This window comes from Cyclopterus lumpus, chromosome 1 (assembly GCF_009769545.1).
Source record: "Cyclopterus lumpus isolate fCycLum1 chromosome 1, fCycLum1.pri, whole genome shotgun sequence".
In the NCBI taxonomy this organism is placed as follows: Eukaryota; Metazoa; Chordata; class Actinopteri; order Perciformes; family Cyclopteridae; genus Cyclopterus; species Cyclopterus lumpus.
In genome coordinates, this window is record NC_046966.1 from 1,038,426 (window position 1) to 1,054,656 (window position 16,231).

Genomic DNA, 16,231 nt, shown 5'->3' on the forward strand with positions numbered 1-16,231 from the left:
AACTAGATTTGCAGACTGTCGTGCGTGCTTGTGTGTGTGTGTTGTACAACTGGCTTTTATAAACTAACAGAGACAAATGGCTGCCCATATGTTATTACCTCACATACCTCCTTCTATCCTTCCATCTCTCCATCCGTCCCTCTGCTCCACACCTCCTCCTCTCTTCCTCCCTGTCCTTCACTTATCCCTCCCTTCCTAATCTCTCTTTTTCCATCATTCCATCCCTGCTTATCTTCATTGCAGCCCTCCATCCTTCTTCCTTCCCTCCTTAACTCCTCCTTCACTTTATTTCTCTTGGCAGCGCCTAATAAACACAAACTGCTCATATACTAATCCTACTGCATCTATTTTCCCTCATTCATCAATTTCCTCCTTTTCCCACCACATCAGAAAATCTATTTTTCTCTTCTCTTTGTTACTACGACAGGTCGATCCATCAACTTGTGTTTTACTGTCCATTTTTCTTTCCCTTTCATTCTCTCCATTTCTGCGTTTATTCTATTTTTTATTTTATTTATGTTTGACTTATCTTATTTAGATAATACAGTATCTCACTCTTCCTCTCTTCTTCCTCAATTCTCCATGGTATATGTGACCATCCTCTCCATCTATCAACCTCCATCTTTATCTTTTTATGCCTCCATCATTACCCCTTGATTCCGCTGTCCTCGCCATATGCTTGCATTGTTAATTATTCTTAATCCCTTCATAATCCTTCATTGCTTCTTAATCCCTCTGTTGACTGCTTGTCCCTGCGGTCATCCATCCATCCATATCCTGTTTTCATCCTTCTGTCCTTCTTTCATCCACCTGTAACTTTTCCATCATCCATTAAAATGTTCTCTTAGGTTTCTGAATATTCTAATGTTGTGTGTGTTTCAGATGGCTTGGCTGACTGTATGGATCCAGACTGCTGTCTGCAGTCCGGCTGTCAGAACCAGTTATACTGCAAAGGGTCACCTGACCCAGGGGAGGTGCTCAGCCAGTCTCCATCCTCATTGGCTCCTCAGCAAGTAAGGAGCTCCAATCAGAAATAAAGTCAAAATAAGAACGCAACTGTCATTTCCTGTTACAAAAGGAAGCAGCAGCGTCTATCTATGCATGTCTTTTTTTCCTTAGGCTGCCAGGTCTTTCTACCAGCGCATCTATTTCTTAGTTGGTCCAGAATCCACTCACGTCATCGCTGGAGACAGTCCGTTCAATAAAAGGTAACAGTGTCGCTCTCTGGTTGTAGTTCCGACTGTAGCAGCAATATCACTAATATTACAGATTCACATTTCCTTTTCTATATGTTTAAAAGTGGCAACCATAGGCCAAGAATTGGTTGGCAATTTCTCAAAATGAATAATTCATTTTTTTCTGTAGCGGTGATTGTTTCACAATACTTCCGCCTGCTGGTCATAGCTCACCCTACTTATATTTACCATAGTATGAGCAGTTGACTGCTTCCTGTCCAGATGAATAGAACAGAAACAGGTTTGCTTTTTTTTGACTTGCCAAAAGCCATTTCTTCCCACGTCTGCTTCAGACATAACATTCATTAATTATGATAAGAGGAAAAGAACCAGTGGCTATCTGCAAAATACAGAGCGCGACTGGCAGAGCTACTGTCAGGGAAGAAACATGATGGCAATTCTGTTAGGCCATTTGTCTTTTGTCAAATTTATTATGCTAGCCTGAATGTGTCATAAGAGCAGAAGGCCACAACACTGTAATTCAAATGTCCTGTATTTCCATAATGGAATGGACCTACAACCTTATAATAAAAAAGAAAAATGATTAGACATCCGTCTAATCATGTGTGTGTGCTAAAAAGTCTGTATCTGATGAGGTGAGAATCTCTTCCTGACCAGATGTAATCAATATATCTAAATGTATATTATGTTGTCATCATTACTGTTGTATTAGATCTCTGCCCACAGAAATAATTCCATTGTCTTTTTAGAAGACTACTCATAGGCTGTAAAACCTGCAATAGATTCTAGCTGACTTCATTTCATTAATCCCATTTTTCATTTTGTAGGTGATTCACGGATTGATGATGAACTAAATATGCTTTCTGAGGAGTTTTCTCCCTCATGGATACTGAACAATATGACTTTTGTGCTCAGATTTAAAGCTATTCTCAATACTAACACTTGTCAAAACTAGCTTGAACGATTAGTCTCCTCATACACAGCAAAATATATATGTTTTAGTTCATATTAATGAGTCACGACATTTCTTGTACCAATCTTTTAAAATCCCTTCATCACTGCGACATGCACGTCCATTAATGGACAGAAAACGGGTGCGAAATTGATTACAATATTACAGAAAAACTGGTCAGAACTTGATGTGACCGCAAACCCAAAGCTGTGCTTGTGTACTGTGTGCCAGGGCGTCCTGAAAAGAAAGCGATGCTCTCAATGGAACTCCCACATGAAAAAGTCAAAGTGGAAAAAACAGCATACAGTAATAAGCAGAAGAAGAAAGATAATTCAAATTGAGTTGACTTGAATGTGGCTGCTGAGAGCAGTGCTGTGGTGTAAATATGCAATGCAGTGTGATGAGGATGTGCAGGCATGCTCTGAGTGCAGCAGTAACATCAGTGTCCTATTACAGTGCTACCACTCCCACAGCGCAGCAGTCGTTGTTTCAAGTGATGCGTCGCTGCACTCTGCCCTTCCTCTCACAGGCAGTAACAAACAGTGAGGATAAGAAAGGCAGTGGTGTCTCTGAGTGTTAGTGTGCGAGATTATTACTTTAATAAAGATTACCTCTCTCTACCATCTCTCTCTCTCTCCAGCTTGGTGTCGATAATTCGAGGTCAGGTGTTGACAGCTGACGGAACTCCTCTGATTGGAGTCAACGTGACGTTTGTCCACTATGCTGAACATGGATACACTGTGACGCGCAAGGATGGCATGTGTGTATTTATTTATTATTTATATGGATTAAAATTCTGTTTTTTATGTACGTTAAAAACGAGACAATTCTTCTAACAAAACATGCTTCTTATATCCTGCAACACTGACAATCTTCTCTATCCATTCATGGCCTGTGGACGTACTGGACAAAAAAATAATTTATGGTATTTCTGAGAAGCTTGAATCAATCATGAAATAATAATAAATCATGAATTATAATTAAGTAGGGTAGCAATTAGAAATTGACAAACATTAGCAAAACCTTCTTTAAACAACCAACCTATTTCATTAACATATGCCCATTATTGTTTGGGAAAACAGAAATAAAACAATAATCAACAAATTAATTATTAAATCTTTGAAAAAATGCCTGAGGTTACCTCATATTTGTATAGCACTTAGCACTATAGAACAAATTGCACTAAAAAACCAGTCCAACAAAACCAAGGGGAAGTACTTAAATCACATGTAAATATTCCTCCATCTACTCCAAGCTCTATCCTCAATGACGGCTGAAGAGATGTGAATGTGTGCAGGAGTGGAAATGTAAGACTTTCTGTTAGAAATGCATTGGCCTCAAAAGGATGCATCAATCACAGCAGGACACACACTCCAGTACACACACGCACATACACACAGAAGCACACAGAGAACAAAAGACATGCAAAGACTTGCTCACCCACTCACATATGGAGAAAATAGACCTATATTTATCCCAAGATAAGTCATTGTGCAGCAGTTGCAGTACAAAGTAGGAAAAAGTAAAAATATAACAATAAATAAAAATGTCAAAAAGCTATCTAAAAACAATATGGGAAAACATAAAAACAAGGTTAACATGAAGGGTCAAAAATATAAACAAGTTTCACTATAAGGGTAAAAAATATAAACAAGTTTAACTATAAGGTTAAAAGATATAAACAAGCTTAACATGGCGGGTCAAAATTATAAATATTGTTCACAATAAGGGTAAAAAATACAAACATGTTCAACTATAAGGTTAAAAGATATAAACAAGGTTAACATGAAGGGTCAAAATTATAAATAGTGTCCACAATAAGGGTAAAAAATACAAACAAGTGTAACTATAAGGTTCAAAGATATAAACAAGGTTAACATGAAGGGTCAAAATTATAAATAATGTTCACGATAAGGGTCAGAAATATACACAAGTTTGAACTTTAAGGGTAAAAAATATAAATGAAGTTAACTAAGGGTCTAAATGAAACAAGTTTAACTGTAAGGGACAAAAATATATGCACGTTAACATTAACAATATAAACAAGATTAACGTTGATTAACGCTAAGGGTCAAAGATGAAAACGAGGTCAACAGAAGGTTTCTTCCCTCTTTCTCCCCGTAAAAGTTTTTTGGGGGGAGTTTGTCCTGACTCGATGTGAGGTCTGGGGACAGAGGATGTCATGTGTACGGATTGTACAGCCCTGTGAGAAGTATTTTTGATTTTGGGAGATACAAAATAAATGTAATTTAATTTAAATGTTTTACTTTTTTTTCTGTGATGCAGGTTTGATCTACTAGCCAATGGTGGGGCATCGCTAACATTGAGTTTTGAGCGCGCTCCCTTCCTCACTCAGTACAGAACGGTGTGGGTGCCATGGAATGTCTTCTATGTAATGGACACACTGGTCATGAAGAAGGTGAGCGCTATCACTGCTGTCTGTCTAGATATGTCATCATCACAGTCATGGACTGACAGAAACAACACGTGTATCATTTTCAGTTACTTTAAACACCATTTTGAAGCTTTCTTCTCTGACTTCCACTGAGTGATCACACAATTATTGAATTTGTTACTCACATAATTATTTGATTACTGATATGAAGCAAAAGGACATTCCTGGCTGTAAACACAAGATGTCACTGACTCACTGGCTGATGATGTATGTGACTAATGAACTCTTTGTTTCTCAGTCAATGCATTGATGGAAGTGAAAAGACTAAATGGCACACGTTATGTCCGGCTGTTTCAGGAGGAGAATGACATTCCCAGCTGTGACCTTAGTGGCTTCATCAGACCCAGTCCTGTCATCGTTGCGTCTCCTCTTTCTACGTTTTACAGAAGTTCAACTGAGTATGGCCCCATCATACCTGAAACACAGGTAAGTAACTAGACCAATATCCAAAGTCAATGTGTATCCTGTTGTTAATAATGGTCAGTGAATCATTATGTCATGGAAATTTAAAAAGTAATAGGAAAATATCAGCATGAGGTATCAGGCGTAATCCAAAAGTATCAATAATTAAGGCATTCAATTAATTCAAGACCTCTTTCTTCTGCAGATATAACTCAAATCTGAACATGCAGACAAAATACACATATTTTTTAATTCAGTGTGAACACATGCTGGGTCCCTCATAAACAATGTTAATACATTCAGTCAGAAATCATCGAAAAAGATGCTCCTGATAAATCCAGAACTTATTTTTTTTCCCGCGATAGTTATCAAAATAGAGCTGCTAATGATCTACCAAAATGTAAACTAATATAAGATAAACAAAGAAGGGCTTGAGTTGTAGCCCATAGTGTTCCTCAGTGACTAAAGTGAATACAAGAAAAAAAGAAATCTGAATTGGAAACTCTCTTTATAACACTTACTCTAGCACCATTAACATGATATGAAGGCTAACTTCCTCACTGCTAACACATTTAATAGGTTTTGTCTTGGAAACACACACACACACACACACACACACAGACCCACCCTGTGTCCTGCTTCCAATTTCCTTTAAGCCTAATAGCACATCTGTGTGATTCTTTATCGTCACATTTCACACACTTTCACCAGTCCTCAGAGGAAATGAAACAGATGACAGAACTCCATGTGTGTTTTTATATTTTAACAACCCAATTATTATTTTTTATTTAACAAGCGTGTGTGTTTGCGCCTGACTATCTGCGATGAAGGGAAAGAGTGTGTGGCTGAAGGAAAGTGTGTGCGACGTGTGTGACATGTGTGTGTGTGTGTGTGTGTGTGTGTGTGTGTGTGTGTGTGTGTGTGTGTGTGTGTGCGACGTGTGTGACATGTGTGGTGTGTGTGTGTGTGTGTGTCTGAGTGCAGATCAAAAGCAAATGAATGGAAAGCCGCTACTTAGCTTTTGGTGGAGCTGAGTCCATTAGTGAAGAGGGCAGAGAAAAGGGCAGTCTTAAAGGGGATGTAATGGATCTGTAATGAACACTAAATGCCAGGCTAATGAAAAGGCAATAGCGCAGCGGAAAAATATAATACAGGAACACTCCAAATGGATCATTCCCTGAGGAGCTTTGTTTTTATGTTTCATTTTTGTATTCTTTGATATTTCTTCCCAATCTTCTCTTTTTTGGGGTCCACAATTCATCACAGGTCTACTTATCCTTTCAAGAAGTTTAAAGCTTCAAATGTATGTATTTTTTCTCCAGCCAAACCATTGGTGGAATAAGCAAAGCCTCAACCAGATCTGAGTGTAGTGGGAAAGGAAACTAAAGCACCCGGGAATACCTCAAAAAAAGAACAATTTCCACACAGTAGAAAATCAGTACTAGCACTTGAACACTTTGTTGCTCTAAGGCGATGGTGTAAAAGGCTGTAAAACCTTACAAATATAACATATTTGGAAATGCAGGACTGTAGAGTAGTTTTAGCCATCATGTCTATGGGTAATAATGGCATTGCACTCAAGAGTTTGATTGCTGAGATCTGGAAGCACAGGGACGGCTCTAAAAAGAAGTCCGGCAGGGCAAGTAGGCTTGGGCATTTTTTATTTATTTCTCACAGCACCCATATTGGCATAATTTGTCACATGTAACACTAGTAGACAAACACAATGCGCATCTTCTCCCTCCCACCTCCACTGAAATTGGATCTCCTCCAAGTTGCTGGCCTCGGCTCCGCAGTCAATCACGCACAGTCAGACACTAGTGGCTCCATTAGTCTGTTCATAAACAAACACGACCTTATGTTAATCACATTGTCTTATTGCTTCATTCTAATGCATTACATGGTGGAATTAGCACTGAGAAGCCACCAGCACATGTTGCTGATGTAGGTTACCTTTTAATTTGCCAAATCGTGTCATTATGACATGTGTGGGTTCAGCCAGTTTGCATGAAATGAAACCGAGCTCGTACACTTGACCCCACCAGTGTAATCGGAAATCGACCTCGAACTCAAGGGGCAAGAAACACACGTATATACAGTAGGTGATCAGCAAGGTTGTAACAAACCCCCAAGTCAGACAAACCTCTTTGGAAGACAACATCAAACATTGTCCCTGAACTGTCTGGCACTTCAACGTAAGTCGAGTATTTGTTGATAATGTCAGAGACATCAAACTAAGAAGCTCAATGTACATATTTGAGATTTGTTAGGAATAGTTTATGTTCAAACCATAATCTAGTTTTTTTTCAAATAATCCCAGCAGGCCATTTAAAAAGGAGCAGTGGGCACTGACTCACTGCTTCAACTTTGACCTACTGTACTTGCCGTAGGTGTGCATGCACATAGTTTCCCTGTGCAATGATGTATACACTCTATTATTTTACTATTTTGGTTTCCCTTGAAGTAAACTAATGTAGGTAACCTGGATGAAACTGTCTTACTGCTAATGTAACTTGAACATGCATGTCTCAGCAATTCATTCTGTGAGTACATTGTTAGCATAACTGATAGAAATGATGGCCAATATATGAAAATAATTCCAAAAGAACCTCTTCATACTTGATGAATTTTCAAGATGAAATATCTTTATTGCTCTCTCTGTGACTGTGCCAGTCTGATGCCATGCTGCTACCATCACCCTCCTCGTCTGACTCACCTTGCTCAGGTGTAACGCAAGGACACGTGGATAGATCAAATAGATCAAAACACACGCATCCATATGCCTAGATGATATGCATACTCAAACACACGTACGTACGGCTGTAAATGAATCAGTCTTTTTCATATCTCTTCTCTCCAACAAGCAGAAAAAGAGCAACGGTTATGTGTCATTTGAGAGTGAGCTGGGACCGAAGTGGCGGATGTGAAAGTAAAAGACGGTGTCTCACCGTGGGTATTAGAAAGTCATGGAGGTGTCACTATGCGTGTCTGTGTGTGTTTTGATCTGAATCAGAGCAGTCCTCCTGCTCGTCCTTCACCTGCAAGTCTTCCCAGTAGAATATGCCCATTAAGATAATGTCCTCCAAAGATGGAACGGAGGCGATGTGGACTTTTAGATACGTAAGCACCCCCCAGGTTTGGAGACGTCACTTGAAAGGGTGTTTCATGTGCAGCCAGACTCCGTTAGCAGCTGGTTTACCATGTTCTCGCACAGCAGTGACTAGGACACCGCTATCTGAGACACATTTGATTATTTTTGTTATTTTTTACCACGGTGTGAGGAGCTGTAGCTCGTGGCCGAAACATTGTCAAGTGTAATCATTCACTCACTCAATGGTAGACCATGTCAGACTATAACACAGCCTTAGATCCGCCTTGTCAGGCACATCAATTTTGATCCAATATGATTTTTTTGCAGCACCATATACTGAATGTTCAAAGACTATTCTTCATTTTTTTTGTTGGGGATACAAAATTAGGCTATTAGGGTATTGTTGTCAGCATCAAAGTGAATTTAACTTGTAAACCTCTATGTCATTCAATTCAATTCAGTTTATTTTGTATAGCCCAAAATCATAAATTACAAATTTGCCTCAGAGGGCTTTACGATCCGTACACATACGACATCCCTGTCTTTTGACCTCACATCCGATAAGGATAAGAGGAGGATCCCTCTCCCCTGATGGATGTGTTGTGTGATCCAGTATACTTTAATACAGTTAGCATTAAGCTGGTGTAGGAAGAAAAACAGTGCCAGTACAGGTATTTTTGTAAAGCCAAATCCTGCTTGAACCTGTTTCTGATAACCATATCACCCAGCTCTACCACATGCATTTGACTGCTCTTAAATATGCACACCTGTCATGGTACCAGATGGTTGCTTGTTTTTCTCTCCTCCGAGCTGCGAGCCAATTAGCAGTCCGTTCCCTACAAATACGATGCTTTGTGACAGTAAGATAGTGCTGGGTGCTGATGTGTTTTGTGTTATTTTTTACCTTTACAGGTTTTACAAGAAGAAACCTCAATCCCAGGCAGCAATCTCAACCTGATCTACCTGAGCTCCAGAGCAGCGGGGTATAAACCGATCCTCAAAGTCACCATGACGCAATCATCAATACCTTTCAACCTGATGAAGGTGAGATATGTAATATGAATAGAGGCCGCCATCTGCAGTGTTCTCCCTAAGTATTGGACCAATTTAAAAAAACGCGTCCCCATTTGGAAAATAGGATCCAGGTGGAAAAATACTGCATTTACCCCTTAACAGCTTCAGTGTCCCATACCAGTGGAACCCTAACCTGATCTACCATTCAGTGACCTTTGTGTCTGGTGCTGTTTATCCAGGTTCACCTGATGGTGGCAGTGGTGGGACGCCTTTTCCAGAAATGGTTCCCCGCCCAACCAAATCTCTTCTACACCTTCATCTGGGACAAGACGGACGCCTATGGCCAACGCGTCTATGGACTATCGGAGGCAGTTGGTGAGTTTGCTGCTTATAGCAAAGTTAAAAAATTAGCATGAACCTTTTAAAAGTGTGCACTGATTTGACCTCTCTGAGACTTTGTGAAAGGCTGTTCCAAAACAACAACAAAAACATGATCACCTTGGATTTTCTACCTTGACTTGGAGCAGCCAGAAGCACCTGCTCTGAGAACCTGAGGCGCCTCTTTTTTATGGGGTCAGATCAGTCTCAATAATTGCAAATGCACACAGAGAGACTTACAAATGCAAACACAAAGATTTACAAATGCGCACAGAACAATTCACAAATATGTTTGATTTACAAATGCACACAGAAGGATTTACAAATAAATTAGACTCACAAATGCACGCAGAACGACGTGTCTGTGTTTATTTATTTGTCAATCACACTGCATTTGTTTGTGGATTCTTCACATGTGTGTGTGGATTTATGAGACTCCCCTGCCGTGGGGGCGACATCTGATTGGCTACAGCTAGGTCTATGTTGAAAAAACGCATTTGCGGATCCAGCCACGGCAGGGGAGTCTCATAAATCCACACACATGTGAAGAATCCACAAACAAATGTAGTGCGATTGACAAATAAATAAACACAGACACGTCGTTCTCCTCCTATGAATCGCCACCTTAACGTGGTGGAGGAGTTTGAGTGGCTCAGTGATCCTGGGAGCTATGTTGTCCGGGGCGTCAGCCCCTGGTAGGGTCTCCCAAGGCAAACAGGTCTCGGGGGAGAGCCCAGACTAAGAGCGGTTCAACAAACCCTGATGATAAGCAGCCCACGGATTGAAGCTACCTTGCCCGGACAAGGGAAACCGGGGCACCCTCCCGGAGCCAGACCCAGGAGGGGAGCTCGTCGGCGAGCGTCTGGTGGCCGGGCTTTCGCCCATGGGGCCCGGTCGGGCTCAGCCCGAAAAAACAGCATGGAGCAGCAGTCACCCTGTGGACCCACCACCCGCAGGGAGAATTATCAGGGTCGGGTGCTATGTAGACCGGGCGGCGGGCCAGGCGGGAGACCTGGGCGGGCCGATCGCCGGCGGCATAGACTAGCTCTAGGGACGTGGAACGTCACCTCACTAGCGGGGAAAGAGCCGGAGCTGGTGCAGGAGGTGGAGCGGTACCAGCTAGATATAGTTGGGCTCACCTCCACGCACAGCATGGGCTCTGGAACCAAGCTCCTGGAGAAGGGTTGGACTTTGTCCTTTTCTGGAGTTGCCCAGGGTGAGAGGCGCCGGGCGGGAGTGGGGATACTCACGAGCCCCCGGCTGAGCGCCGCTGTGTTGGAGTTTTCCCCGGGGAACGAGAGGGTCGCCTCCCTGCGCCTACGGGTTGCGGGGGGTAAGGCTCTGACTGTTGTTTGTGCTTATGCACCGAACAGCATTTCGGAGTATCCGGCCTTCTTGGAGTCGGTGGGAGGGGTCCTGGAAAGTGCGCCGCCTGCCGACTCCATAGTTCTCCTGGGAGACTTCAACGCTCACGTGGGCAATGACAGAGAAACCTGGCGGGGCGTGATTGGGAGGAACGGCTTGCCCGATCTGAACCCGAATGGTGTTTTGTTGTTGGACTTCTGTGCTAGCCACAGTTTGTCCATAACGAACACCATGTTCGAACATTAGGTGGCTCATAAGTGTACCTGGTACCAGAACACCTTAGGCCGGAGATCAATGATCGACTTTGTAATCGTATCATTTGATCTGCAGCCGTATGTCTTGGACACTCGGGTGAAGAGAGGAGCAGAGCTGTCAACTGATCACCACCTGGTGGTGAGTTGGATCAGATGGCGGGGGACTCGGCTGGAAAGACCTGGCAAGCCCAAACGTGTAGTGAGGGTGAACTGGGAACGTCTGGCAGAGGATCCTGTCCGGGAGGTCTTCAACTCCCACCTCCGGAAGAACTTCTCACAAATCCCGAGGGAGGCTGGGGACATGGAATCCGAGTTGACCTTGTTCAAAGCCTCTATTGTGGACGCGGCTGCTCGGGCCTGTGGCCGGAAGGTCATCGTTGCCTGTCGTGGCGGCAACCCGAGAACCCGGTGGTGGACACCGGAGGTGAGGGAAGCCGTCAAACTGAAGAAGGAGGCCTTTCGGGCCTGGCTGGCCCAGGGGTCTCCTGAAGCAGCTGACGGGTACCGGCGGGCCAGAAGGGCTGCAGCGACGATGGTCGCGGAGGCTAAAACTCGGGCATGGGAGGAGTTCGGGGAGGCCATGGAGAAGGACTTTCGGTTGGCCTCAAGGAAGTTCTGGCAAACCATCCGACGGCTCAGGAAGGGAAAGCAGGGTCTACCTCAGGCTGTTCTCAGCAGGGGGGGGGAACTGCTGACCCGGACTGGGGACATCGTCGGGCGGTGGAAAGAGCACTTTGAGGAACTCCTAAACCCGGCCAACATGTCCCCCGGAGAGGGGGCAGCGCCGGAAGACTTTGGGGTGGATTCACCCATATCCCTGGCAGAGGTCGCTAAGGTAGTCAAAAAGCTCCTTGGTGGCAAGGCGCCAGGGGTGGATGAGATCCGCCCTGAGATGCTGAAAGCGCTGGACATTGTTGGTCTGTCTTGGTTGACACGCCTTTTCAGTGTCGCATGGGAGTCGGGAACAGTGCCCATGGACTGGCAGACCGGGGTGGTGGTTCCCATCTTCAAGAAGGGGGACCGGAGAGTGTGCTCGAACTATCGTGGTATCACACTGCTCAGCCTCCCGGGAAAAGCTTATGCCAGGGTGCTGGAGAGGAGGCTCCGACCGCTTGTCGAACCTCAGATGAACAGTGCGGATTCCGTCCCGGTCGTGGAATCACCGCGACCCGACCCCGGATAAGCGGGTGATAATGGATGGATGGATGGATGGACGTCGTTCTGCGTGCATTTGTGAGTCTAATTTATTTGTAAATCCTTCTGTGTGCATTTGTAAATCAAACATATTTGTAAATTGTTCTGAGCGCATTTGTAAATCTTTGTGTTTGCATTTGTAAATCTCTCTGTGTGCATTTGCAATTATTGAGACTGATCTGACCCCATACTTTTTCTCTCTTAACTTGTATGTTAGTACAGAGGGGCCTGACTATCAGATGCCTTCTATGTCAAGAGGGACATTCTGAAACCACTCCTGTAGGTGATGGCGAGCCAAGCTAATTAACTGAAACACGTTTGTGTGAAAAGCCTCACAGCAGACTTCTGTAGACGAGTATGCCAGCTCTCTTTTCACAGCAGAGAATGAAAACGCAATAACAACTGTAGTTTCCCACATGATTTTACAATTAACTCACTTTGTGCTGTCTTTTTATGAAATAATGGGAGCAGAAGCCTGGAGGTTAAGTGTTGCTATGACCTGAAGGTCACTGGTTAGAATCCCTGGCCTTGCTACGATAATATGGCAGTAAATGAGTCTCTCTCTCTCTCTCTCTCTGTCTGTCTATCTCTCTCTCTCTACCTTGTTTTGAGCATTGGTTGTGTGTGTGTGATGTCAGAAATTAAGGTTACCGGTCTGCAAGATGGAATTAAGCACATAGACTGTGTGGGCAATACAGTATATCAGAATGTGAACTAAGCGTGTATAGAAAAAGCGGACGTAAGCAACATAACATCACCCATTGGTTTGTGGACTACAGTTTTGAAGCCTTGAGTTAGGCATTTTGGCCGTCGCCATCTTGTTTTTATGCTACCAGAAGTGAAACGAGAGGGTGGAATTAAGTACAACCGAACACTGAATCCGTCATTTTCAGGCCAACCAAAATGTCTGAAAACGTAAAAGGCTAAAGTTCTAATAATGAAAACATGGACAACTCCCAGACAAAATAATGGTAGAGACCTGTCAATCACAAGGTAGCCCCGCCCTAAAGCATACCCTGCTTTATGGTCTATTTGACTCTAAATGGACCATAATTTACTAAATGCACATCATTAGTTTACTGAGGTAATAAATCAAGTGAGAAGTCATTTTCTCTTTGTCTTCTGTACAACCAGAGGAGTCGCCCCCCTGCTGGCCAGTAGAGATAATGCAGGTTTAAGGCACTACCGCATTAGCTTCACTTATCAGAACCTAAGTTTGTCTCCTGGATGTGAAGCAGCCAAGTGTAATATCAATGTTGCTTGCATTGTAGCTGTCCGTCTGTGCAAACACATTCATGGTATATGAATTGAAATATTCCTGGTGACAAATGTCCAGTGAAATGAGGAGAAAATGTCACAGATGGAGAGAAAATGTATTTAACAGATAAATTGCACCCATTCAACACAAAATAACTCCTAATCTGCACTCACTGTCAAAGTATAACAAAGTACTGCACACACTTCCTGTGGAGAGGAAGAAGTTTCCTGTAGTGCGGACTTCTCCTGAACACACATAAAGCTGCACAATTACAGTTCAAAAAGGCTTTAACCGGGAAATGGCTTGCACATAATGGGTATGCTAACCCCTGTGACACCTTTATGAGGGACAAGTCCAGAATGCGTACTCCTCGCTGAGTTATTACTTATGGTAGCCTGGCTTAATGGGTTGACCATAAAGATGATTTACTGCTATGTTTTGTAACACTTGTGAAATTGGTGCTCATAATGTATAATAAGGAAGCTTAACCACAATAATATTTGGTCTGGCAACTGTTAAAACCAAGTTGTTACAGAGGTTGAATTCATTGGAAGAATATTATCTTTAAACAGATTTTAGACCAGAACACATCAGCCCTTCCTCTTTGCCCCTCCATCAGCTCACTATTTGTTCATTGGGTATTTGCTAATATTAGGGGTCAGCTGTAGCTCACGGGGAGAGTGGTCTTCCCGTAACCACAAGGTCCCCGGTTCGATCCCCTCTCTCCCCATAGTTCATGTTGAAGTGTCCTTGAGCAAGACACTGAACCCCCAGTTGCTCCCTGCAGCCCACTGCTCCTTAATAACTAAGGATGGGTACAATGCAGAGAAGAATTTACCAACTGGGATCAATAAAAATGTACATTTCTTTTTCTTTCTTTCATATTGCCTCATAATTACCCAATAAAGCTAGGGTTGGTAATCTTCAAGAAATTCTCTTTAAATCCCAACAGCAATCAATAAATCCAGTTCTCTGACAAGAAGTAGCTGTGGCAATTGCAGGACTGTAATAAGTAAGGCCTATCTGTCTGTCCACCTCGGTTTGCATATTATGTCCATGCACTCAATGTGCTGCACCAAATTATTTCTGAGTTGTTGACTAGTTGTTTACGTTCATTGTGTTAATTTGGGGGAAGGGGCTTTGGAGGGATGCCTAGATATAGTGACTTTCATTGGAAAAGAGTTAGCAACACTGGGCTATGTTTTTCAGTTGGATCATTAAAAAAATATAAGTTTATCCTTGATGTTACAAACCGAAGCTTTAATGTTAGGTACCAAGCACCTGTCACAGCTAAAAGGTTCTACATGTTGTAATGCTCTCTCTTGGGGTCTGTGCCAGACATGTGTTGCTTCACTTTTCCTCGTGCTTCCTAATGTGTTTTTTATGATAAAAAAAAAAAAATCTGTTTAGATATTTCATTACTGTTTTTTTTGTCCTTGTTATTATCATTGTTGTTATTTTCTTTTCACTGTTATTTTTTGACTATCTTATCTGCTTTGGAAAGTATATTTAGGTGACTCAATGCATTATTGTTATTACTGTACTATCACCTCAAAATGACTGAATTACTGTAGAATATAGTTGTATCATTTCTGTAAGCCACATTTTGTGTGGCACATTTGCTTCTCTTTCTTTTCCTCCCTCTGATGAGACATCACCACTTTTAGCTTTCCTTAGCTCCTCCCCCTAAAAATCTTTGTTTCTTCTGAATTGAATGCACACACATCTCTTGTGGCTGCCCGCGTGTGTGTGTGTGTGTGTGTGTGTGTGTGTGTGTGTGTGTGTGTGTGTGTGTGTGTGTGTGTGTGTGTGTGTGTGTGTGCGTGTCCCATCCTACAGTGTTGTGTGTGTTGGACCAGATAATGAAGGTCTACATTGATGCAGTGTCAGTGGATGTTTCAAAAGCAGACAAATGGAGGTTAACTCTGTTTCACCGTGTTTTCAAACCTGAATCACAGCAACTTTCCCATTTGGTTTGAACAGGATAGTCGAAGGACAGAGGGGAGTAACTGGCCTTGCGCTTTGTGTGTCTTATAGTGTCGGTGGGGTTTGAATACGAGTCCTGCCTGGACCTCATCCTCTGGGAGAAGAGAACGGCCATTTTGCAAGGCTACGAGTTGGATGCTTCCAACATGGGAGGATGGACACTGGATAAACATCACATCCTGGACGTACAAAACGGTAGGTGCCATAACATAACACAACAGAACCATAGCCTGCACTATCGCACTATCGTGAGTCCCTGCTCACATAAGTTTCACATAATCACTAGTTTTTTAGGAACTAAAATGTTACTTCAGCCAATTGTTTCCATGGCAGTCTAAATACCTTGAGATTGAGGAGGCCTGCTGGTGGCCTGTATTTCTGTGTGACCATCCAGTATGAAAATTAATGAAATGCAGACTAGCGTCTGTCTCCACAGGAAATCTTCTGTTGAGTGTTTTATTTTTTATTTGACCTTTAGAACAAAACTGCCATGAAACAATTAGGAAATAGCTTTAATTCACAGCTCTGTCTATCTGTCTCTCTTGTACCGCTCTCTTTCACTCTGTCACTCTTTAAATGAGTCAGAAAGTGAACGCAAAGCTTAACTTTACTTTTAAGGTAATATACTGTAACTATATGCTTGCTCTAAAATGGTCCTACATGATACCAGGGTACTTGTTTTCTGA

At 42.6% G+C, this 16,231-nt stretch overlaps 1 protein-coding gene across 1 annotated transcript in view; it reads left to right on the forward strand.

The window, feature by feature from the left end:
• tenm3 (teneurin transmembrane protein 3) overlaps positions 1-16,231 on the forward strand; it is a 97,440-nt gene that overhangs the window by 21,391 nt on the left and 59,818 nt on the right. Inside the window, exons 9-16 of the mRNA XM_034529321.1 lie at positions 883-1,013; positions 1,120-1,208; positions 2,789-2,908; positions 4,435-4,567; positions 4,901-5,029; positions 9,009-9,140; positions 9,350-9,485; positions 15,597-15,740. Of these exons, the coding sequence (XP_034385212.1) occupies positions 883-1,013; positions 1,120-1,208; positions 2,789-2,908; positions 4,435-4,567; positions 4,901-5,029; positions 9,009-9,140; positions 9,350-9,485; positions 15,597-15,740 (1,014 nt within the window). The remainder of the gene's footprint in view (positions 1-882; positions 1,014-1,119; positions 1,209-2,788; positions 2,909-4,434; positions 4,568-4,900; positions 5,030-9,008; positions 9,141-9,349; positions 9,486-15,596; positions 15,741-16,231) is intronic.